The sequence below is a fragment of the Syngnathus acus genome, chromosome 9 (assembly GCF_901709675.1).
Source record: "Syngnathus acus chromosome 9, fSynAcu1.2, whole genome shotgun sequence".
NCBI classification, from domain to species: domain Eukaryota; kingdom Metazoa; phylum Chordata; class Actinopteri; order Syngnathiformes; family Syngnathidae; genus Syngnathus; species Syngnathus acus.
The window spans coordinates 5423317-5443373 of record NC_051094.1 but is presented as its reverse complement, the minus strand read 5'-3'; the positions used below and the strand labels follow the sequence as shown (position 1 = coordinate 5443373).

General features: G+C 45.9%; 4 protein-coding genes and 1 long non-coding RNA gene across 13 annotated transcripts; 2 read left to right on the top strand and 3 right to left on the bottom strand.

Moving 5' to 3' along the window:
• Window positions 1-211: 211 nt before the first annotated feature.
• Window positions 212-8820, bottom strand: castor1 (cytosolic arginine sensor for mTORC1 subunit 1). 4 transcript variants are annotated; one of them, XR_005098693.1, is made up of 12 exons: window positions 8552-8820; window positions 6734-6804; window positions 6220-6416; window positions 5767-5902; window positions 5459-5582; window positions 4911-5027; window positions 4655-4737; window positions 4487-4581; window positions 2964-3114; window positions 2338-2474; window positions 1717-1853; window positions 212-1404 (listed from the first exon to the last, which is right to left on the bottom strand). XR_005098693.1 is itself a non-coding variant. In XM_037258182.1 (9 exons), exons 1-9 carry the CDS (start codon window positions 8662-8664, stop codon window positions 3043-3045), a joined length of 1008 nt encoding a protein of 335 aa, XP_037114077.1. In that variant the 5' UTR covers window positions 8665-8820; the 3' UTR covers window positions 2781-3042. The 4 variants fall into 4 exon arrangements, 2 of the variants coding, with proteins under 2 accessions (XP_037114077.1, XP_037114081.1); XR_005098694.1 differs by lacking the exon at window positions 2338-2474; XM_037258182.1 differs by lacking the exons at window positions 212-1404; window positions 1717-1853; window positions 2338-2474 and having other exon boundaries at window positions 2781-3114.
• LOC119126794 lies at window positions 8105-8908 on the top strand. Its single transcript, XR_005098702.1, has 2 exons — window positions 8105-8326; window positions 8428-8908. It is a non-coding gene; the product is annotated as an uncharacterized LOC119126794 (long non-coding RNA).
• A 1345-nt stretch (window positions 8909-10253) lies between these two features.
• LOC119126759 (gastrula zinc finger protein XlCGF8.2DB-like) lies at window positions 10254-14703 on the bottom strand. 6 transcript variants are annotated; one of them, XM_037258154.1, is made up of 4 exons: window positions 14425-14703; window positions 13725-13931; window positions 13530-13619; window positions 10254-11333 (listed from the first exon to the last, which is right to left on the bottom strand). In XM_037258154.1, exons 1-4 carry the CDS (start codon window positions 14594-14596, stop codon window positions 10588-10590), a joined length of 1215 nt encoding a protein of 404 aa, XP_037114049.1. In that variant the 5' UTR covers window positions 14597-14703; the 3' UTR covers window positions 10254-10587. The 6 variants fall into 6 exon arrangements, with proteins under 6 accessions (XP_037114049.1, XP_037114048.1, XP_037114051.1 ...); XM_037258153.1 differs by having other exon boundaries at window positions 13530-13931; XM_037258156.1 differs by lacking the exons at window positions 13725-13931; window positions 14425-14703 and adding an exon at window positions 11738-12143 and having other exon boundaries at window positions 10254-11396; window positions 13530-13620.
• Window positions 14704-15254: 551 nt separating this feature from the next.
• LOC119126758 (gastrula zinc finger protein XlCGF52.1-like) lies at window positions 15255-17469 on the bottom strand. The gene is made up of 2 exons (XM_037258152.1): window positions 17222-17469; window positions 15255-16666 (listed from the first exon to the last, which is right to left on the bottom strand). The coding sequence occupies exons 1-2, from the start codon at window positions 17340-17342 to the stop codon at window positions 15465-15467; spliced, it is 1323 nt and encodes a 440-aa protein (XP_037114047.1). The 5' UTR covers window positions 17343-17469; the 3' UTR covers window positions 15255-15464.
• Window positions 17470-17964: 495 nt separating this feature from the next.
• LOC119126772 (zinc finger protein 69-like) lies at window positions 17965-19695 on the top strand. The gene is made up of 2 exons (XM_037258191.1): window positions 17965-18219; window positions 18548-19695. The coding sequence occupies exons 1-2, from the start codon at window positions 18063-18065 to the stop codon at window positions 19264-19266; spliced, it is 876 nt and encodes a 291-aa protein (XP_037114086.1). The 5' UTR covers window positions 17965-18062; the 3' UTR covers window positions 19267-19695.
• The last annotated feature ends 362 nt before the right edge of the window (window positions 19696-20057 follow it).

The following is a 20057-nucleotide window of genomic DNA, read 5'->3' as shown; positions in this document are numbered from 1 at the left end:
GTAGAACGGCTGGAACCGATCAAATGGTTTCCAAGCAAAATGGCAGACTTATTGTGAGCTTCTACCTACCAAATTGGATGGCCTCGGAGTCAAGCGGTGACTGGTGCCGTCCGGTCCTGCGGACGGTGGATGTTGTGAGGTTGTGTTGTTACACTAGCAAACAGCCGCGCGACCGACCGACAACATTTACATGAGAAACAGCAAAGAAATGGTCATTTAGAAAACTCTGCGCTTTAATTTAAAACAATAAATAGAGCAATAACAACACATTAAATAATCTTCATAATGAACAGTGACTAGATTGACCTCATCAGAGGAAAGTGCAAAAGGTTTTGCGGACTGGACCGGATCCAACTACGCTTGCGGGGCTGTGGCGGAGATCTGCAACCCGCAGTACCCTGCGTCAACTCTTTGGGCCGTGGACCGAGGAAGACTTGTTGAGGGCAAATTAGGTTCTCGTAGCAAAGCAACATGTGCAAAGGCGTCAGGCTACCTTCTGGATCCGCATTCTCGCATTTATTGCCATCAAATCAGTTTTTTCCCCACAACCTCAACAGATGACCGATTCTGGCTTCATTTTGTTGTTCCGCAGCTTCATCAGACCATTTGGCAGGGCCAGGCAATTGGACAGTTCCTGGATGAATGGATCCGGATCAGCAGACTCGCCTCCACTTTTCCCCACGGCCTGAGCAAAACTCTTGACGTGCAGCTGCGCCACCTACTACATCACCGGCCGGGAAATGTCGAAAGGAAGGTTTTGAACCGGCTAACCTCTGCACCCTCAGCATTTTTTCGTCTGGCTACCTTTTGGAGCCAGAGCCTGGTCAAAGCTCTGCATCCTAATGACAGTTTTGCCTTCAGGCACGCCAGGTGGTCAGTGTCAGTTCTGGACCCAATCAGGTTTTCTCCCACAAGCGGAGCATAGCGCGATAATCAGCACGAGAAGCGATCCCGGGACCTCCTCGGGCTGGATTTCGAGGCCCCGACGGTTCTGGGATTGTCACACGGGGCCCGCATCACCTTCAGGACCCTGTTGACATCTGCCACCCAGTTTTTCAGGCCTGCAATGACTTTCCAACCATAGGACTTCTTAGCCCAACTGTGATCGTGGGTCTCGTGTGGAGGCTCCTCTGTCGCCAGCTCCACCTCCGGCTGGACTTGGCGGGCCAATTTCATCAATATGGCGCTTGAGAACATAAGATTCCCCTTGACCTGTTCGAGCGGCTCGGCGACGTTCCTGGGGTTGCCCCAGTCTTCGTTCTGGTACTTTTCCACCTTGGCGAGAAGCACTTGGAACAGCACGTTCTTGGCGTAGATATCCTGAAGTTGCTCGAAGAAGTTGGAGCCATTCACGGCGTAGTCGGGGACTTGGGGAGGCTCGCCGCTCAGGCCGTGGAAGACCATCTGTGGGGGGGGGGTTAGAGATGAGGATGAAGGTTAGAAGGATGAGGGCACATTCCCTGATAGCAAAACGACCCAAAGCACGACCCAAAGCTTCTTTTCGTAGCCTTTGTAAAAGTCAGGGAACACGCGTCGATATTGTCCGAGGCTTTCTAGTTTCTGACCATCGTTTTTTCGAATGGCATCAACATCCCGCAGGCGGAAAAGCAAAAACAGAAACCCACCTCGCCAAGTTCAAACGAAAAGGAGCAAGAAAACGAGGACAGCGAAACAACACATCCATTGTCGGGGTGGCCAGACACTGAGCGCACTTACGTATTCGTCGAGCAGGTGCGCAGTTTGGGCGCCGAGCGTGTTGACGATGTTGATGAGGGTGGAGAAGTTGTCTTGGCAAGAGATGTCGGCCAGCGGCGCCGGGCGACATTCCGGCACTAACAACACAACCAACAGCGCTGTGCACAAAAGGACAAATTTAGGACTTGAGTCCGGTGCCCAAACTGGGAAAGCACAGAGCAACTTGCAATGCACAGACAGTCCAAGTTATTTAATTGAAAGATTAACAGTAAAGAGATCGGGGGAAAAGAGAGAATTGTGAAACACTGTGAAAAGTCGCTTTGGAGTCTCCGATTTGGGCCAAGTAATTCAACGAGCGGCCGGATTTAGCAAAAAACGGACAGAAACAATCAATGGCTTAGCCTGGCTGCTGTGTCGCTCTTGAAAGCAATTTCACGTGAGGCGCCCCTCAGAATTTTTCAAAATATTCCCACAAAAAAGCATTTTGAATATGTTTTGGTGTCCAAATCCTGTCGGATAAAACACGATTATAAAGAAACGGAATTACTGTGCAAATTTCAAGCCCTTCAGCGATGTTTGAACGAACTTGAGTTGTGCAAAGCAGAAAAAGGCAAAAGCCAATAAAATGAAGATGAATATTACCAAAGTGCAGCAGTCCTTTCAGCGCAGAGGCCATGGCGGATCTCCTTTATGTTGCTTCTCACTTGCGCCGCGTGTCTTTTTATTACCGAGCATCCTCATACCTTCATCATCACCGGCATCATCATCAACTCCCACAACTGACACATATGGAAAAGTTCAGCCTTGCAACACGTGTCAAGCGTCCGTTTGACTGACACATCAGCGACGTCCGCCCGCCCGCCCTTCCTCGCAGCACCAAAATTCACACGCAAATCTAAAAATACGCCCAGCGCCCCAAACAAAACGCTGCGTCACTTTTTCTTTGGCTTTTTTTGTGACGTCGTCACAGACGAGCAGCGGCAACGGCCAAAGTGCAAGAAGTCTCACAACAGCAACCACAGCACGTCCCGCTCATCTTTGAGACATTTTTAACACTCTTGAGAAGTGGGGGGGAAAGAAGAAGCTTTCAAATTTCCAAATATTATATTTTCATGAGCATGATATTGCGCAACAGTCCAGCGAATACAAAAGTATCCGAAGTGATATTCACTCAAATCAAACGTTTGTGCAAGTTATTGACCCGTTACAGGTGTTGTTGTTTCTTGAATTTTGTTTTGTTTTGTTTTACTTCTTTCCAAAATGCTGACCCATTAATAAGACACGTTGTTGCCTCAGGTGTTGAGGAAAAAACTGCGAAAAGTGCTTGTGACATCAGGAGGTCAGGGCTCAGCTGGTGGTCAGGTCCATCCGCTGCTTGTGCAGCACGTCGCTTACACGAGCGATGTCCTCTTCGGGAACCTCAAACACACACACACACACACGATGATTTCATTTTGTTTTTGGCTCAAAACCAGATGCACATTTGACGGCTTTGAAAGAGCCTGGAAAAATAATATTAAAATATAAAAATAATTTTCTACTTTTGAAACACCTGTCTTCACATCCTAGCCATAAAGCCTTCACCTCACTTGAGATTGTAATTTCAAACCCTGACCCCGTCTTGAAAGTCCAATCCTTGGTCAACTAGCTTGAAACCTTTTTGATCCCGTCCAACAAAAAGTGCGAGGATTTTACTTCTTTCAAACACAACAACCAATCGGCAGAAGTGGGCCGAATTTGTTTGAATGGCATTTTTTGTTGTAACGTGTCAATAGGTGAAAAAAATGGGAATGATTTCTATGTGTTATTGTGTAAAAAAAAAAAAAAAAAGGCCAACTTTCAAAAGAGCTAATATCGGCTCATGCTTCACTACTCAGTTCAAAACCATACCCCACGAACGTGTGCGGAAACACAGCCAAACAGGGTCAAAGGTCACAGGTAACACACCACTTTACTCTTTCAATTCAGTGGAAGTAAAAAAATACACTTGACTAATCCCTCAATTGGTCTCCTTCGCTTGTATTTGACTTGTAATCGTGGATGACGAGATAACGTGACTCACGTGCGCTCGTCTATTATTTCCTTTTTGAGTCTTTTGGGAAGCACACGGTGAGGGACAACCTCAACTTTCTTTAACCACAGCCGTTGCGACACATGGGATACCGCAGCGGCTTCCGAGGAGGTGTGGGAAGGTTAAAAAAAAAAAAAATAGAGGTGGGGTTGCGGGGCTAGTTCATCACTTGTGTGCATGACAGTTTGCTATACACGCTAAGATTAGCCAAAATGTAAGTAAAATCAAGTGAACGTGCATTTCCGTAATCATTAATGGCTATTGAGCAGACCGACTTGGTTTGGAAAAATCAGGGACAATTGAAATGAAATGAGATTAACAAACGTATGGCTTTTTTTCAACATCAAAGTCCTAACGTAAGCGTCTCAAAGCATCAAAGACATAACATTAAATAGAACCTAGCTTTATTGACGTCCAAGACTAGTTGGCCTTCAATGAACTATAGCCGCTTGGTTTTGCTCAAATTAAGCAAATGGCAGGAAAATGTTTTTGGCGAACAACTTCTGTTGGAATAATTTAAGTGACCTAACAACTTCCCAACATAAACATCAAAGACAGCTGAGCATTTTCTTTCCGCTTGTCACCGGCAGGTGAGTCAATGGTGCGAAAACGCGACTGCTTTACTCACAGATGACAAAGCGGAAGGAATCCTTAAATAAAAGAGTGACCTGGATTTGTGAGTCAAATGGAATGAGGATTGGTCACCAGGTGTCCACTCACCAAAGCGTGGTCGAAACTGAAGGTGCTGATGTAGTAGGCGGAGATGTCGCAGTCGGCCAGCGGCTGTGAGATCTGGGCCACGATGCCGCACTCGTCTGAAAGCAGCCACAACGACACGTCTCGGGGTGGGGGCCATGTGGAGACCGGGGCAAGAGAGCGGTCACTCACCGAAGCCGAGGGGTTGTCCTCCGATTCGCACCATTCGCCACAGTTCCCCGGACGAGCTGGTGAAGAGGAGGTCGGCGGGGAAACTGGGGCATCCAAGAATCGTTTTGAGTCGAGTGGGCAGAGATCAAAGAGCTTTTGGAAACAGATATCTAAGACAACTTTTAGACCTTGAGGCGCACAGCACAGTGTCAAAGACACTGTCGTCAATGAACCAAGCAGCGGCTTTTGTCCTTGACATCACAACCATGGTGCTTACCGTCTTTGAGTGTCCGTGTCCATGACGAGCGAGACGTAACCGTCAATCAGGGAGAAGGAGAAAAACTTGATCCGCTCCAAGTCTGAGCCGGAAGACGGCATCTCGTCTTCTTTGGGGCTAGGCAAAGACAAACATGGATTGGTAACCTGCCACCAAATTTGTTGACCACGTTCACTTTGCAACATGAAAAACGTTTCCTGGACTAAACCTTGAAAAGACACGTCTTTGGCAGTTGTGCTTAGCAACATGCAACTTGACGCTAACACGAGTAGTGTCTTATTTAAAAAAAATTAATCTCTGCCATTTTGGTTTCAAGCAAGCACCGGGCTCAAAAATTTGCTAATTTTATGTGATATGATATATTATATGATAGCTGGATTTTTAAAAAAATGATAATCTAACCCTACAAGACCCCCAAAAAAGGTCTCCAGTTGCCCTGTCATCAAAGACAGTCCAAATATGATCCGTTTTTCAAGAATTAGCGGAATGCCCCGTGCTACAGTGCCACCTTGTGTCGCAACCACAGCACTGCAGCCCATCTGTCTGACCTGCCAGAGTAGAAGAGCACGTCGATGAGCGTGGTGGCGATGGAGGGCAGCGTGTCGGGGTCCAAAGACATGACGCAGAAGCGGTTCTGAGGAATGAGCACCGGCTGAAGACCGGCCTGCGTGGCTGCAAGCAAAGGAGGACGCGCTCACGTGCTTTCCGTTGGGATATTCATAGATGACATAACCACTCGAAAGCTGCATCATCAAGCAAACTTGAGGGAGCATTCCATCGTGAGCTTTTGTCTTTGTTTTTTGCAACTTAAAAAAAAAAATGGACGAAAGCAAGTCGGTTTGGCATACAGACTCACCTTGTTTAGCGTTCTTGTGCGGGCCGTCGGCGATGTCGCGGCCGCGGACGAGGAGCGACTCTCCTCCAACTTCGCGGAAGATGTTGAACTCCTCCTCCAGAGTGGCCACCACCACTGGCAGGTCCTTCTCTCTCACCTGAAACCCATTTGATCTTTCAATAACTATATCTTCCTTCCTTTTATAACTGTGGCATTTTTTCACACAAAGAATTGTTTTCTCTACAATGCAACTCTCTGCAAAAGACTTGCATATAAAAAACACTTTTGAAAACCAATCAAAAGTAAATTCCTCTTTGGTAGTAGGTGATGTTTTTCCCATCCGACATTTGAATGCTTGGATAAAAAGAGATTTGTTTGTTATGTTTTGGGGTTTTTTTTTTGCCCAAAAGATTTCACCCCCTGCCCTTTGTCGTGGTCCCATGCCGGTTTGGAGGCACAAAAGTGCGGACTGACCAGGACAAAGTCGGTCTGGTAGGTGGACAGCATGAAGACGGAGACGTGGCGGCGGGCCAACGGCGCGATGACCGACTCGGCAATCTTGGTGACGCCCGGCGCCTGTGAGCCGGGCGAGGCGGTGACGGCGTCGGAGAGCACGTTGAGCGGCAGCCACACCGAGCCCTCTGCCTGCAGATGCGACGAGGCCTCCAGCTCTGCCCGCCAAAGGCATCAGTCAACAGTCGCCATTGAAATGCACATCTCATCACTCCTCACCAGAGGGATCCAAAACACATCGAGGAGATGCACACGTAGGCACACAATGACAATACTGGCGTGCACATTTCAATGAGGAATGGATCGTAATTAAAAAGGGGTTTCCCAATCTGGTTTGTCAATTAATGGAATAAACAATATTCAAGAGAACCATTCAAATGACGCGTAGCAGCAATAAAGCCAATAATATGACTGTGCCCGTTGATTGGAATACACAAGCTAAAAGTGAAGTGTTGTGGGGCCTTTTTCTGTCTACCTTTGAAGCCCTCCTCATCCAACAAGACCGTGTAGTTCTCGGGGGTCTCCGTCATACTGAAGAACTTGCATCTGAAAGCAGGATTTGGGATTTTCTTTCAACGTAAATGACAATCAAAATACACAGTGTAGGCGCACACAAGCACACACACACTTCTGTGACGATTATCAAATGGCAAAGATCAGAAGCTAGTAAAACTGTTCAAATATTTTATAAGGACGAATGGTAACAAAAATGTCAAGAAATATTTCTATTTGTTTTTAAGTGATGACAATTTGCAATTTTAGTTTTGACATATGAAGCTTGACATCAAATGATGTGGCAGGCCGTATCTGGCCCTGGGGCCTTGAGTTTGACATAATGCGCTGGGTGTTCACTCCAAACCAACAAACTTGACAGCCAAGAATCCCAAATAAACATAAACATTGTAAAATGGACACTCTTTTTCTGCAGGCTTAAAAATGGAAAATGTCACATTCAATCAACAGCAGAAATACGAGACTGAGCTTGAAATATTTCCTGTTTTGCTCTCCTTCCTTAAAATTAGTCAAGTTAAATAGTGTGCCACCATCTAGTGGCCAATAGTTGAATTACATAACTTTACTGGAACCTGTGATCAAGAAGAAAAAATATGAAGCCCAAAAGATTCCATGAAACAAATTTGTCCAACTGTGAACCGCCAGGCTGCGACTGTGTGAGGCTCAACTATACTTTAAAATCCGATGCAAAACGTTTGCTGATAAAAGCGTGAGAAAAGTGAATAATGCTGACGGCCTACCGAGCAGAGGGGATATCCACCAATTGTTGTAGGCTTTGACGCTGGAAACAGCTAAACGAAAACCATTCGTGTGGCCTCAATTGTTTTGGGAAGTGGGGGGTCTCTCTGCGAGCCCCACCCTGCTGTTCTCGCGTTGCCCGACCAACCGAGCGACTGCTGACTCGGTCGCATTTTTCTTTCGTTGGCTTTTGGACCAACCTAAGATTGACTTTGTTGTTCCTCTTCTATTGGTGTCTACTTTATATGCATGCATATTACTACTTATATTCCTTTATTTTGATTTACTGTTTTTACCGTCTTTGTCGTTGTATAATTGGTATATTTAAAGCACTTTGTTAGAGCTACTGCTATTGTGAAATGCGCTCCATAAACAGTTATCAGTCAATAATACCTAAAAAATGTGCAAAAAAAAAAGACTTTGTGAATATGAAATCTCCGTAAGAGAAATAAAAGCCCAACAAAATTGCAAATGTATACAAAACAAGTAATAGCCGTGGAGCCTTCACTAACGAATAAGCGGTTCTGATTGGCCCATCATTTGCTTAATGCCCACGACAGCCAATAGGAGTCGGTAGGCGTGGCCTCAACGACCAGCAGATGTGCAACCTGCTGAAACTGCTGCAATCGCAACCACTAAGTAGTAGGAAACGTAAACCTCCCCAAAAATCAAGGCGGGAGAAACAAATAAGGCTATAAGGATCGTCAAGAACGTTAAGTGGATTCACCAAAGTTTATCTTGGTTGGGAAAACATGCCTCGAAAGTCCAACTAAAGCTGACCATCAATCGCGTGCGACTGTACAGCGATGAGCGAAAGGTGGGTGAGAATACGATTTCCCCAGCGCAGGCCATCGTTGCTCTCGCCTCGACGTTGCCTCATAAAAACAGCAGATGTCATCACACGCATTGTATTCTTAGATGGCGGTGCCAGTGGCCTCTGACCTGGTGCATCAAGCGAAACTGGTCCATTTGTCGACATGACGCGTTGAAGGCGTCCCCAAATATGCAAAATGACGTAATTTCTCAATGAGCCCTCGTTTACCGTGTCCGGCGGCGGAGGAAGATTAGCTTGATGAGCGGGTGCGTGAAGTGCGACAAGCCGCTCTTGTTGATGCTGGTGACCCGCAGCCGGTGGTCCAGAATGTGCAGCTCCATGTCCAAACGCGAGTCAGCCACAACTACTCAACGCACACCACTGAGGACCAAAAACATCCGAGAAGCCCGGCCCCGCACAACTCCTTGATATTCAAATGAGCAAAACAGCAAACGCGCCCCTTTCTCCGATTCTTAAAGCGACAGCGTAGCGTTTTGAGAAATTGCAGATTCGTGTAAAAAAAGAAGAAGAAAAAGCTCAATACCCAAGAAAGGGCCCCCAGAAGCTTCAACTCCCGTTGTAAAGTCAAAAAACAGACTATACGCTATGTCCGTTTTGATGATTTGGTAAAATCTGACCTGACGCATCATGCTGCCGTTGTAATAGTGCTATAATGCTGCTCGCTTGCCATAGAAAGAAGCGAAGCTTCCGGCAGCCATATTGCATTGCCACACCCGCTAAGAACGCTGAATTTGAAAAGACTGATTCCTCTGCTGCGTTTTCATTTATGTGTTGTTGTCTATGCGGCAATAAAAAAAAATAATAAATGCCACAGTGCGTGGTGCTTGTATCAATAAGTCTGGGAGAAGAAAATAATGCGATCGTCAATTTTCTCTCTGCGAGTGGCACACAAAGATGAGTCTTGGACATCAAGATTGGCACATGAGGAGCATGTGCACAGACACACTCGCTGGTCACTTTATTAGGTACACCTTGATGCATACAGCCAACAAAAGAGGCTCTTGGAAAATATTTTGATGTCGCAACTTGTTCTGGTGGCCATTGTAGCAGGCAGACGTTTAGCTACAAGCTGAGCAACTAAAGGGTTCCCCCCCCCCCCCCCCCCCCCCCCCCACGTGTGTTTGTGCATGTGTATGCTCAAAGAGAAGCTGTGAGCAAATGAAAGTGTTCTCTCCCGTGTGCGTTCGCATGTGTTTGATCATGTTTTGCTTTTAGGGAAATGTTTTACTGCACGCAGAGCAGCTGAAGGGTTTTTCGCCCGTGTGCGTTTCCATGTGTGCGTTCAAACTGCGCTTATAAAAAAAAAAGGCTTTCGCCACAAACTGCGCACCTGGATGGTTTTTCTCCACGCTGAGTACACAATTAAAGCTGCTTTTCGGGCAGATGTAGAACGACCAACAGAACAACTACAAGATTTTTCCTCGCTGTGCATTGCGACAATCTTTTCGCACAAACTGAACAACCAAAGGGTTTTTCTCCAGTGCGCATCTGCATGTGTACGTTCAAATTCTTTTTACCAGTAAATCTTTCGCCACAGTCCGAGCAACGAAAAGGTTTTTCTCCAGTGAGCGTGCGCACGTGCACGCTCAAACTGTTTATAAGGACAGTTCAAGCTGCAAACGGAAAAAATGAAGTTTTCTCCCATGTGGGTCTGTAGTGTCGAGTCAAATTGTAATTATATGTAATGCTTTCGCCGCATTCTTGGCACGTGAAAGATTTTTCTCCCGTGTGCGTTGCCGCGTGTCCAATCAAAGAGACGTTGCAAGCAAATTGCAGATTATTAAATTTTGTCTCCTTGGAAAAAGTCTTGTGTGGGCTTGGAAGTGCCAGACCGAGGAGTGATAGTGAAGAACACATGACACGTGGCCCGTGACTGACCATTTACAGCAGGCGCCTTGTGGTCACCAACAAACATGTCAATGTTTGCAGCCCCTCATGCGAAATAACCCTGGGCAATGAGCCACATGCTGCTTCACCAAGACCTGATTCTGTGCTCACGTGTGGCAGCAATTACCACGAGGGACAGCTGATCATCGGCCAAGCTGGCTGGTTGGTTGGCTTGCAACAAATAACTATCAATCCATGCAGCTCAGTGGGTCAGTTGTGGAACTTCATTACTATCTGAATTACACTGCCCCTTGGTGGCCTAGAAGCGCACAGCAAAAGGAGTACAAGGGCTGGACCAAATTCATGGCATTCGCACCTCCACATGCATAACAGGGCATTTTTTTTGTTTTCCTTTGTCACTGTCGGTGTTTGCGCATGTGTGCGGTCAAACTGTACTTATAAGAAAACCCTTCGCCGCAAACTGAGCAAAGAAAGGGTTTTTGTCCCGTGTGTGTGGCTGTGTGTGCGATCAACGAGACGCGATGAGCAAAGCGATCGCCGCAAAGCGAACACTGGAAAGGTTTTTCTCCCGTGTGCGTTCTCAAGTGTGCCACCATGTTGGCCCTCTGATTGAAGATTTTACCGCAAACGGAGCATGCGAAGCGCTTATCTCCCGTGTGCGTGTGCATGTGTCGGGTGAGATTGTAATTATAGGCAAATCTTTCGCCACAAACTGAGCAGGTGAAAGGTTTCTCTCCCGTGTGCGTGGCGGCGTGCCCCTTCAAGGAGACCTTACGTGCAAACGTTTCACCGCAAACCGAACAACAGAAAGGTTTGTCTCCCGTGTGGACACGCATGTGCGTTACCATGTTTGACTTGCGGGCGAACCTTTCACCGCAAGCCGAACAGACAAAACGCTTTGGCGCTTCCTTTATCGAGCGTTTGTCGTCACCTTCGCAGTCCGTGCCGCTCTTCGACGATTCTTCTGTGTCTTCGCTATGTGACAGCGGTGCCAAGAGGTTGTCCACCGCCGCCGCCGCCCCTCTGCTTCGACGACAAAGCTCGTCGTCTTCACTCTTCGCCGAGATGACAGTAAGCGGCTTGTTGCTGACGTCCACCTGCTCCTCTTCCTCTTTGATGAGTGGGGACTGCGGATCTTGGTCTGAAGGGCACAAACCGAACCTGACAATAGCAAGGTGACACGTGGACACCATCTTCGTGGAACCTTTGAATTGGGAATAAAATAAAACATACAATGGGCGCTTCCAAAACCCTCCATCATAACAATATGGGGGGGGAAAGGGCTGCTAGTTGACAGGCCAAGCTGCTTTAATAGCGGAAAGATATGCTCTTCATCATCCAAAGTTTTTTGACGGGCACAAAGCAAGCATGGTGTTTCCACATGAAAACAGCCATTCACAATCAATTGAAAGTTTCACACAACCTCAACTAACATACAATTAATTGAGAAAAATATCATCCATTTGTTTTGCAAAACGCTTCTGCTATCTATAACGATCTTTTACGGAGCGATCATTAGGTAGACTTTTACTAACACGACCAAACCTTGGAGGAGAGTTTTGGGGCGAACGGCTTCCAGTTGGCATCGGTGTCGCTCGCTCTCCTCTCTGGCGTGACAAAGTTGCTCCTTGTACGAAGCGATGGTGCTTTCGAATAGTTCGAAAATTTCGTCGGCGGCCACCATGAGTCGCTTACTCACAAACTCCTTCAACATTTTGACAACTTTAAGTGTATTTTCGTGCTCGGCTATTTCACTACGCCAACCTGAAGTCGAAGGAAAGCGCAACCGACTGTGTATGCGTACATCAGTCGCCATCTTGGACTATTTTCAAAATCAATTCTTTATTGCTCATTGCGCATTAACAATAAACAAAACAGCAAAGGACTTGTTGCATTTGACTTATAGAATCACTTCTTCCTTTGAAAATATGTTATTGGGCTCATCAACTATCTGTGAAGAAAAAAATTAATGCGAAAACTTTGACATAAAACTTGCTCTTTCTAAAAGTACTTCTGTAATATTCGATTCCTTCTCATTCCGGGTTTGTATGTCATCCGCCCGCTACTCTTTGTTTGGTTTGTCCCGCCTCAACGAATGTGACGTAATAGATAAAAAAAAAAAAAAAAAAAAAAAAAAGAGATCTGAACAGAATAAAAAATAGCCCCTCAAAACGATCATAACAGTACCTGGAGGGATATATGATGCTTTTCTACACTCCTGAACATTCCAAATACACGAGAAAATTATTTTACAAGCATAAAAAGTCGATTTTCAAAAATACGTGACAACAATAAAGTGACAACTTTATGAATCCCTTAGGATTGCTCCCTCAGGAAACCCTGGTTCCAGTATCTTAGACAGAAATAAGAAGGTATATTCACGTGATAGTTTGTACATCTCAACTGAGAGACAAGGTTTATATGTTGGGCAGGAGCTAAATTTAGCCTGGGTTGTGAGTGCGAGTGAGTTACGGAGAGTCTCTGCTGCTTGGGCATGACAAAGCGGACCTCAAATCCATTCATCCCCAATCCACTCTTTTCAAAGGTAATGTTGGAAAGGATGTTGCACAGTTTCAGGGTTACGGTTTGCAAGACTGGAGGTTACCGCACAGTGCCGATTGTTGCTCGTTTGAGAGCAGACGGTGCAGCGAAACCTTTATTCCATGTTGTGTTTCCGCATGTGTATTGTCAAACTGCACTTCTTGAAATAGCTTTTGTCGCAAAGGGAGCAAGTAAAGGGTTTTTCTCCCGTGTGCGTCCTCATGTGTGCGACAACGTGGGCCCTTTGGGAGAAGATTTTACCGCAAACTGTGCAACTGAAAGGTTTCTCTCCCGTGTGCGTCCGCGTGTGGACATTTAAAGAGAACCTGTGGGCAAAGGTATCGCCGCAAGTGGAGCAGCGGAAAGGTTTTTCCCCAGTGTGTTTCCGCATGTGCACGCTCAAGGAGAACTTGTGAGCAAACGCATCGCCACAAACTGCGCAACAAAATGGTTTCTCTCCCGTGTGCGTCCTCATGTGTTTAACCATGTTTGGCTTCTCTGGGGAACCGTTTGCCGCAAATGGAGCAACAAAAGGGTTTTTCTCCTGTGTGCCTCTGCATGTGTGCATTCAAACTGTGCTTGTAAGAATAGCTTTCACTGCATAATGAGCAGGCAAAAGGTTTTTCTCCCGTGTGCGTTGCCATGTGTGCAGTCAAAGAGACTTTCTGAGTAAATTCCTCACTGCAAACTGAGCAACTAAAGGGTTTTTCCCCTGTGTGCATTCTCATGTGTTTTTTCATATGTTCTTTCCGAGCAAACGTTTTACCGCAAACTGAACAGGTAAAACTTTTTCTACCTGTGCCACATCTCCTTTCAGTCGAGTCGTTTTCCGAGGGCAGGAAGCGTTTGCCGTCCCCTTGGCAGTCTGCATTGCTCAGTGATTCTCCTGTGTCCCCGGTGTCCGACAGCAAAGAGAAGAGTTTATGTGCTTGCGGTTCTCTACGACGCTCTCCACTTGGAACGCGAAGGAGATTGCGAGGCGACGACCCACCGGGGAGTTGCTCGTCTTCACTCTTCACCACCACCACCTTGAGCGGAAACTCGCTGATGTCGGCCTCTTCTACTTCTTCCTTCACACGGGAGGACCGTGGCGCCTCCTCTTCCTCTTTGACGGGAGGAGAGCGCCTGTCTGACGCTAACAGTGCATCTGGAATGACTTGACCTTTTCCGCCGGTGGCTCGTCGTTGATCCAATCTGGCTGCGGACAAATGAAAGTTGCAACCAGTTGTCGGGTCTGTTTCCTTCACTCGCAGACAGTGAAATGAGATCAGTCAAATGCAGCTAGAAAATCTAGACTGTCAAAACAGTAGTTAACTAATTGCACCTAAAGTAAATATGAAGTTTAAAATAAAGTCTAAATATGTTACAAGAAGGTCTCTAAAATTTGTGATAAATATACAGTTTGATTCACACAAGCTACAGTTCGGTGCGTGAAACATCTGTTGATATTTACAATGTCATTTTCATTTCAGTGTGCAGATGAGGCACGTCGTCAATTTGTATGCATCGTCCTGTTGTTTCGCTGCACAATGAAACTCGAGAGACATTGAGAAGAAAGAAAAGCACATCAAGTCACACATGATAAACACGGGGCTGCCAAAATCGAGACTTGGTCAACATTGATGTTTGGCGTCACGCAAGCGAGTCATAAACTGCTTTCTGTTCTGCCAGTACACGAAACGTGACCAGACCTTGGATGTGAGCTTTGGGGCAAACGTCGCCCAGTTTCCGCTGTCGCTCGCTCTCCTCTCTGGCACGATAAAGTTGCTCCTCGTAAGACGCGACGGTGCTTTCGAACAGGCCGAAGATTTCGTCGGCGGCTGCTATAAGTCGCTTTCTCACCAACTCTTTCAACATTTTCATGTTGGTTTTTGCCCTGTTTCACAGCCTTTTCACGTTCCGACGTGTCGCCGTGATGCTTTTTTTATTTTTCGTTCTTCTAACGCTTATGTATGTGCGCATGCGTACGAAGGCAGCCATCTTTAATGGCATCTACGGTGGGCTTCGAGGGACAAAATCCAAAACATATATCATTCAAACAATGGCACTCGCTCGCTCATGCGAGTGTGAAAAAAGGTCCTAGTCCGAATCCTCACAATTGTAGGTAAATCAGATGTGCACGTGTTATAAATCCATAAAATTGTTGTGTCCATGATAGAATACAGACAATTAACAGAGCCATGGTGCCGAGGAATGTGAGAAACCTTGACGTAGTGGGTTCTGGCTTCATGATTGGCTGAGAAATGTAAAATGCCAGATGAATCGTGCGAAAAAAAAATATTGTGTCCCGTTCCACGAAAAATAGGGGCAACAACCTTAACCAAAATGTTGGCCTTGTTATAATGTGTCACATAATAAAGCATTTTGATTATGCTGCAGTGTGTCTTTTTGTTGTTGTTCGTCTCTGTGTGCCCCAAAAGGAAGTTTTTTTCAAGATGAAAGGGAAAGTTGCAGAAATGTTGTCAGAATCTGAACAGACTATTTCAGACGCTTCATTTCAAAGACTGTCACCAAGATAAAATATTTGAGGCAGGACTTTTTAATGACAGAATACAGCAACAACAAACTAGGATACATGGATCAAAATCAGATGCAAAATGCTTTAACATTGTAATGTGTGTGGTCAAGATAACAGAAAATGTTTTCATCAATTATTTGAAAAAAACATAAATACTGATCAGACTAAGGTGGCCCTGAGAGCTACACTCTAACAATCGATTCAATCGACTATTTAGTCCGTCCAATGTTTGACTGCAAGCGGTTTTTGTCTGTTATGTTTGCGCATGTGTGCCACCAAAGTGGTCTTCTTCAAGAAGGTCTGGTCACAAACTGAGCAAGTTAAAGTTTTTTCTTTGGCGTGGGCCCTCTGGTGTCTACTCATAGCTGACTTGTGAGAAAAGTTTTTCCCGCAAAGCGAACACGTGAAAGGTTTTTCTCCAGTGTGTCTTCTCATGTGCGCGACCAGATTTTCTTTGCGAGCAAAGCTTTCGCCGCAAACGGAGCACGTGAAAGGTTTTTCTCCGGTGTGTGTCCGCATGTGTGAATTCAAACTGTGCTTATAGGACAGGCTTTCGCCACAAACGGAGCAAGTGAAAGGTTTTTCTCCCGTATGCGTCGCTGTGTGCGCAATTAACGAGACCTTGCGAGCAAACTTATCGCCACAAACCGAGCAGCTAAAGGGTTTTTCTCCCGTATGAGTCCTCATGTGTTTTGTCAGGTCCGACTTATAAGAAAAGTTTTTCTCACAAACGGAGCAGGTGAACGGTTTTTCTCCAGTGTGCGTCGCCGTGTGTGCTATCAAAGTGGCCTTGTGAGCAAATTTTTCCCCACAAACTGAACAACTGTGCGGTTTTTCTCCCGTGTGCGTTTTCATGTGTTTATTCAAGTAGTCTTTAATCAAATAGACTTTGCCGCAAACTGAGCAAGTGAAAGGATTTTCTGCGGCGTGCGTTACTTTGTGGACGATCAACTCAACCTTTTCTGCAAATGTTTGGCCGCAAAGGGAACAGCCAAAAGGTTTTTCGGCGGCGTGCCCTTTCATGTGGCGATCAGCGTCCACCTCAGTGAAGTTTTCGCCACAAACCGAGCAGATAAAATCACCGTCATGCGCGGGAGCTCCCACCTCGGTTGTGTCCTTTTCGAAGCGTTGGTGGCCACCGCCGTCGCTGGGCAAAGGTTCATCTGCATCTTCCCGGTGCGACAGTAGAGGAAAGAGCTTGTCTGCAGGTTGGCCTGCCCTTCGCGCTTCATCCGGACTCTCGTCCTCCCTGTCGTATTCGGTCTTCACCACGACGACGTTCAGTGGCAGCCGGCTGACGTCAAACTCCTCATCTTCCTCCTTGACGCGGAGCATCTCCGGATGGTCGGTTTCCTCGTCGACGTGCGGCTTCAGCGGACGCTCCTGCTTCGAACCGGAGCCCTCCCCTTGATGATCTGCCTCGCACAAGCCACGCAAATGAATTATCTTGGGATGTTTCAACTTGACAGCTACAGTAAACTACGGTGAAATAATGACGCATCACAAACGCAGATGGCATTTTTTTGGTCGGCTGAAGGTGGATGAATTCAAGTTGTCTTTCATTTTAGGAATAAGTGAAACATCTTTTTTGTTCCCCCAGAGTTCAACGTGTGATTTAATGACAGAAATGGCAATTTGTGTTCTCTGTCGCTCTCTCTTTGTTTGATATAAATGCAACACATAATCCAGAACAAAACAATAACAGCAACCTCTCTTTAGGGGGTTGTGGCTCCCGTTGTTTTATTTGGTTGTGCATGTTTCCTGTGGGAAAGAGTGGAAAAATAAAACGGTTCCTCTGGATGTCGGGCGGTTCAATGCCGCCTGCCTGTTACAGGTCAATCAATCCGGGTACTCGGCCAGACTACAAGATTGGAGCTGGTGGAGAGACCATTTCATTCATGACGTTGAGCATCCGTGTGGTGTGGAAGTAACATTAACTATGTACAGACTCTGAACGTGCAGACACTGACCTTGGTTGTACAAGACGAGCGGAGGCGAGGAAATGTCGTCCGGATGTCGCTGCTTCTCTTCTCTTGCTCCACAAGGTCGCTCCACTTCCTCCTCCTTCTGATTCTCCCCGTAGGACGCCATGGTTCTTGCAAAGTGCCCAAACTTTGTTCCTTGTTTGTTTGTTTGATGTTTTTGTCTCCCAACGAAATCAAGTCGCGATTCGACCCGCGGAGAGAGACTTCCGCCTTCTAGCTTCGTCTTCTTCTGCTATTATGGTGTATCGCAAGCAACTTGGAGTGCATTACCGCCACCTTCTGAAACGGAGTGTGGGCCAAGCCATCCCAATCATCTATTACATTTCCCACTGAACCCGATGATGTTCAAAAAATAGACATAATTTCAAACACAGCTCACACGAACTTCTGTTGAAAGTGTCTCGAGTATTCAAAACTATTTCCCGACCCCTAAGCTAGTTAATTAAACGTTGTCTTGCCTGATTATACTTGACACACGATCTTTTTCTAATACATGTTCTGTAGCTATCAGTAGAAAAAACAATGTGCTATTATTAGTTGTACTAAGTTCATCTTGTTTTCCCCTTTTAATCACTTCACTGGTTCTTTTATATCAAACAAATTATTTTAGAAGAACCAGTGAAGTGAATGTGCTATTATTGCTATTGTGTACGTGCAGTACTACTCCGCCACGTTAGGCGGCAGTAACGTACCGGAAGCCCTCGATGGGCTTGAGCCGATAAAGAAAAGTTAGCAGCAGCATTGCAGCCATCCTCCCAAGAGAACAAAGCGCGAAGTTCAATCGTTGTCCGTGTCCTCATTGCGCAATCTACACTACACCGTGAAAATGTTGAAAGAATTCGTACGGGAGCGACTCATTGCGGCTGCCGACGAAATCTTCGGCCTGTTTGAAAGAACCATCGCGTCTTACGAGGAGCAACTTTGTCGGCAACGACGACAACTGGAAGCTGCTTGCCAGACTCAGTTTGTCATTAGCGCCGAAGGTCCACTCACTAATCTTGTCCTTATTAACATTTTATTCAAATGATGTTAACCGTGCGTATGTTTTATTGGAATCAGCCATTCAGAACAGAACGTCACAGTGGGCATTTTATGGAGTCATTTAACGTAACCCTGCGTTTAAAGTTGGACCACCGTGTTTCGAAATGTACTATGTTTTAGTTCCTTTTTGAAGTCTTTGCGGGTTGTGGGGCTCGCAAACAAACAAAATCATATCCACTACCTCAGGCTGACCACTAATATTTCCTTTTTGTTTAAAATATACAGATCACATTTGATCGGCGTAGTCTAAAGTGCATTTGTGTCCTCCAGACATTCAGGAGCAGGCCGGTCACCAGGAAGAACAACCACGTTCAGGGAGCTCCAGCTTGCAGCAGGAGAATCCTCCGCCGCCCCTCGTCAAAGAGGAGGAGCAATTCGTGCCCCCCCACATTAAGGAGGAAGAGGAGGGGGTCACTGTCAGCCAGTCGCCACTGACCCGCCTCTCTGTGGCAAGTGAAGACGACAAAGCACCTAAGTGGAGGCAGCTTCATCATCACAGTCAGAGCGGAGAGTGGTGTGGAGGAGCGCTGCCAGATGACCTTTGCACACCACCGTCACATTGCTACGACGTAGAGAGCTATGACGGCAAACGGCTGAAAGGTTCCGAAAAGGAGAGAACTCGGGGCAGCAGTGATTCACGTTTCACGTGTCCAATTTGTGGCAGAAGTTTTGCTCAGAAATTGCACAGACACATGCGAACACACACGGGAGAAAAGCCCTTTCGTTGCGCAACTTGTGGCAAAAGATTCTCTCGAAAGGAGCATTTGGAAATACACATGAGAATACACACAGGAGAGAAACCCTTCAGTTGCTCAATTTGTCCCAAAACATTCACACATAAGACCACCATGGCTTCACACATGAGAATGCACACAGGAGAAAAACCTTTTAGCTGTGCATTTTGTGGTAAAGCTTTCAGTCAAAAGCAAAGTATGCTGCTACACGTCAGGATACACACTAGAGGAAAGCCCTTGGCCTGCCCCTTGTGACTTCAACATTGATTGAAATTGAAAGGTCATGCATGAACTGAAAACCCCTCAATGTGTGACTCAAACGTTGACTCAAAAGTCATGCGTGCTATTCCTCATGAAAATGAGGTAAAGCCCGTTTGGACCTCAATTCGTGGCATGCGTGTGCTTGAAAACATTTTTTTGCTCTACAAAGAGTGTAATTGCGTGGCTTTGTGTTCTCGGAATTGTGACAGTGGAGCAATAAGGACAGGGAATTGGGTTAAAAAAGTGAGGAGAGTCATTTGATTCATCATCATCATCATTTGCATTGGCGCCATCTCGGACATCTGCAGCTCCTTCAATTATTCAGGTAGCTTGAGCAAAGGAACGTCACTATTATCTAAGTAAGCTCCCCAAAGTGTGAGCTTCCTTCTGGTTTGATGTGCAGCAATTCAGAAATAAATTTAAATTGAGCCCAAAAACTTGTATAAATTTTCTTGATAATGATAGTTATACAAATGTAAGATGCAACTCTGTTCTGGTGCGTTTCTACTTTGGGCCATCGGATGGCTGCACATTAACCGAATTTGGAAAACAAAAAACAGGCTGTGAGTGAATGTCTCAATCATTTCTGGTACAGAATTGTGCAGAATTATTTCAATTATGGGGTACATTTTTGGTTTAGAAAATTAGAATTTGCTTAATTTGAACATGGGAAGGTGCACTGTTTATGACGGTAGAACAATCAAAAGCACTCGGCACATTTTAACAAGAATCTGCATTTATTTGCATGAAAATAAGTCTTAAAAATACTATAAACAAAAAGTCAT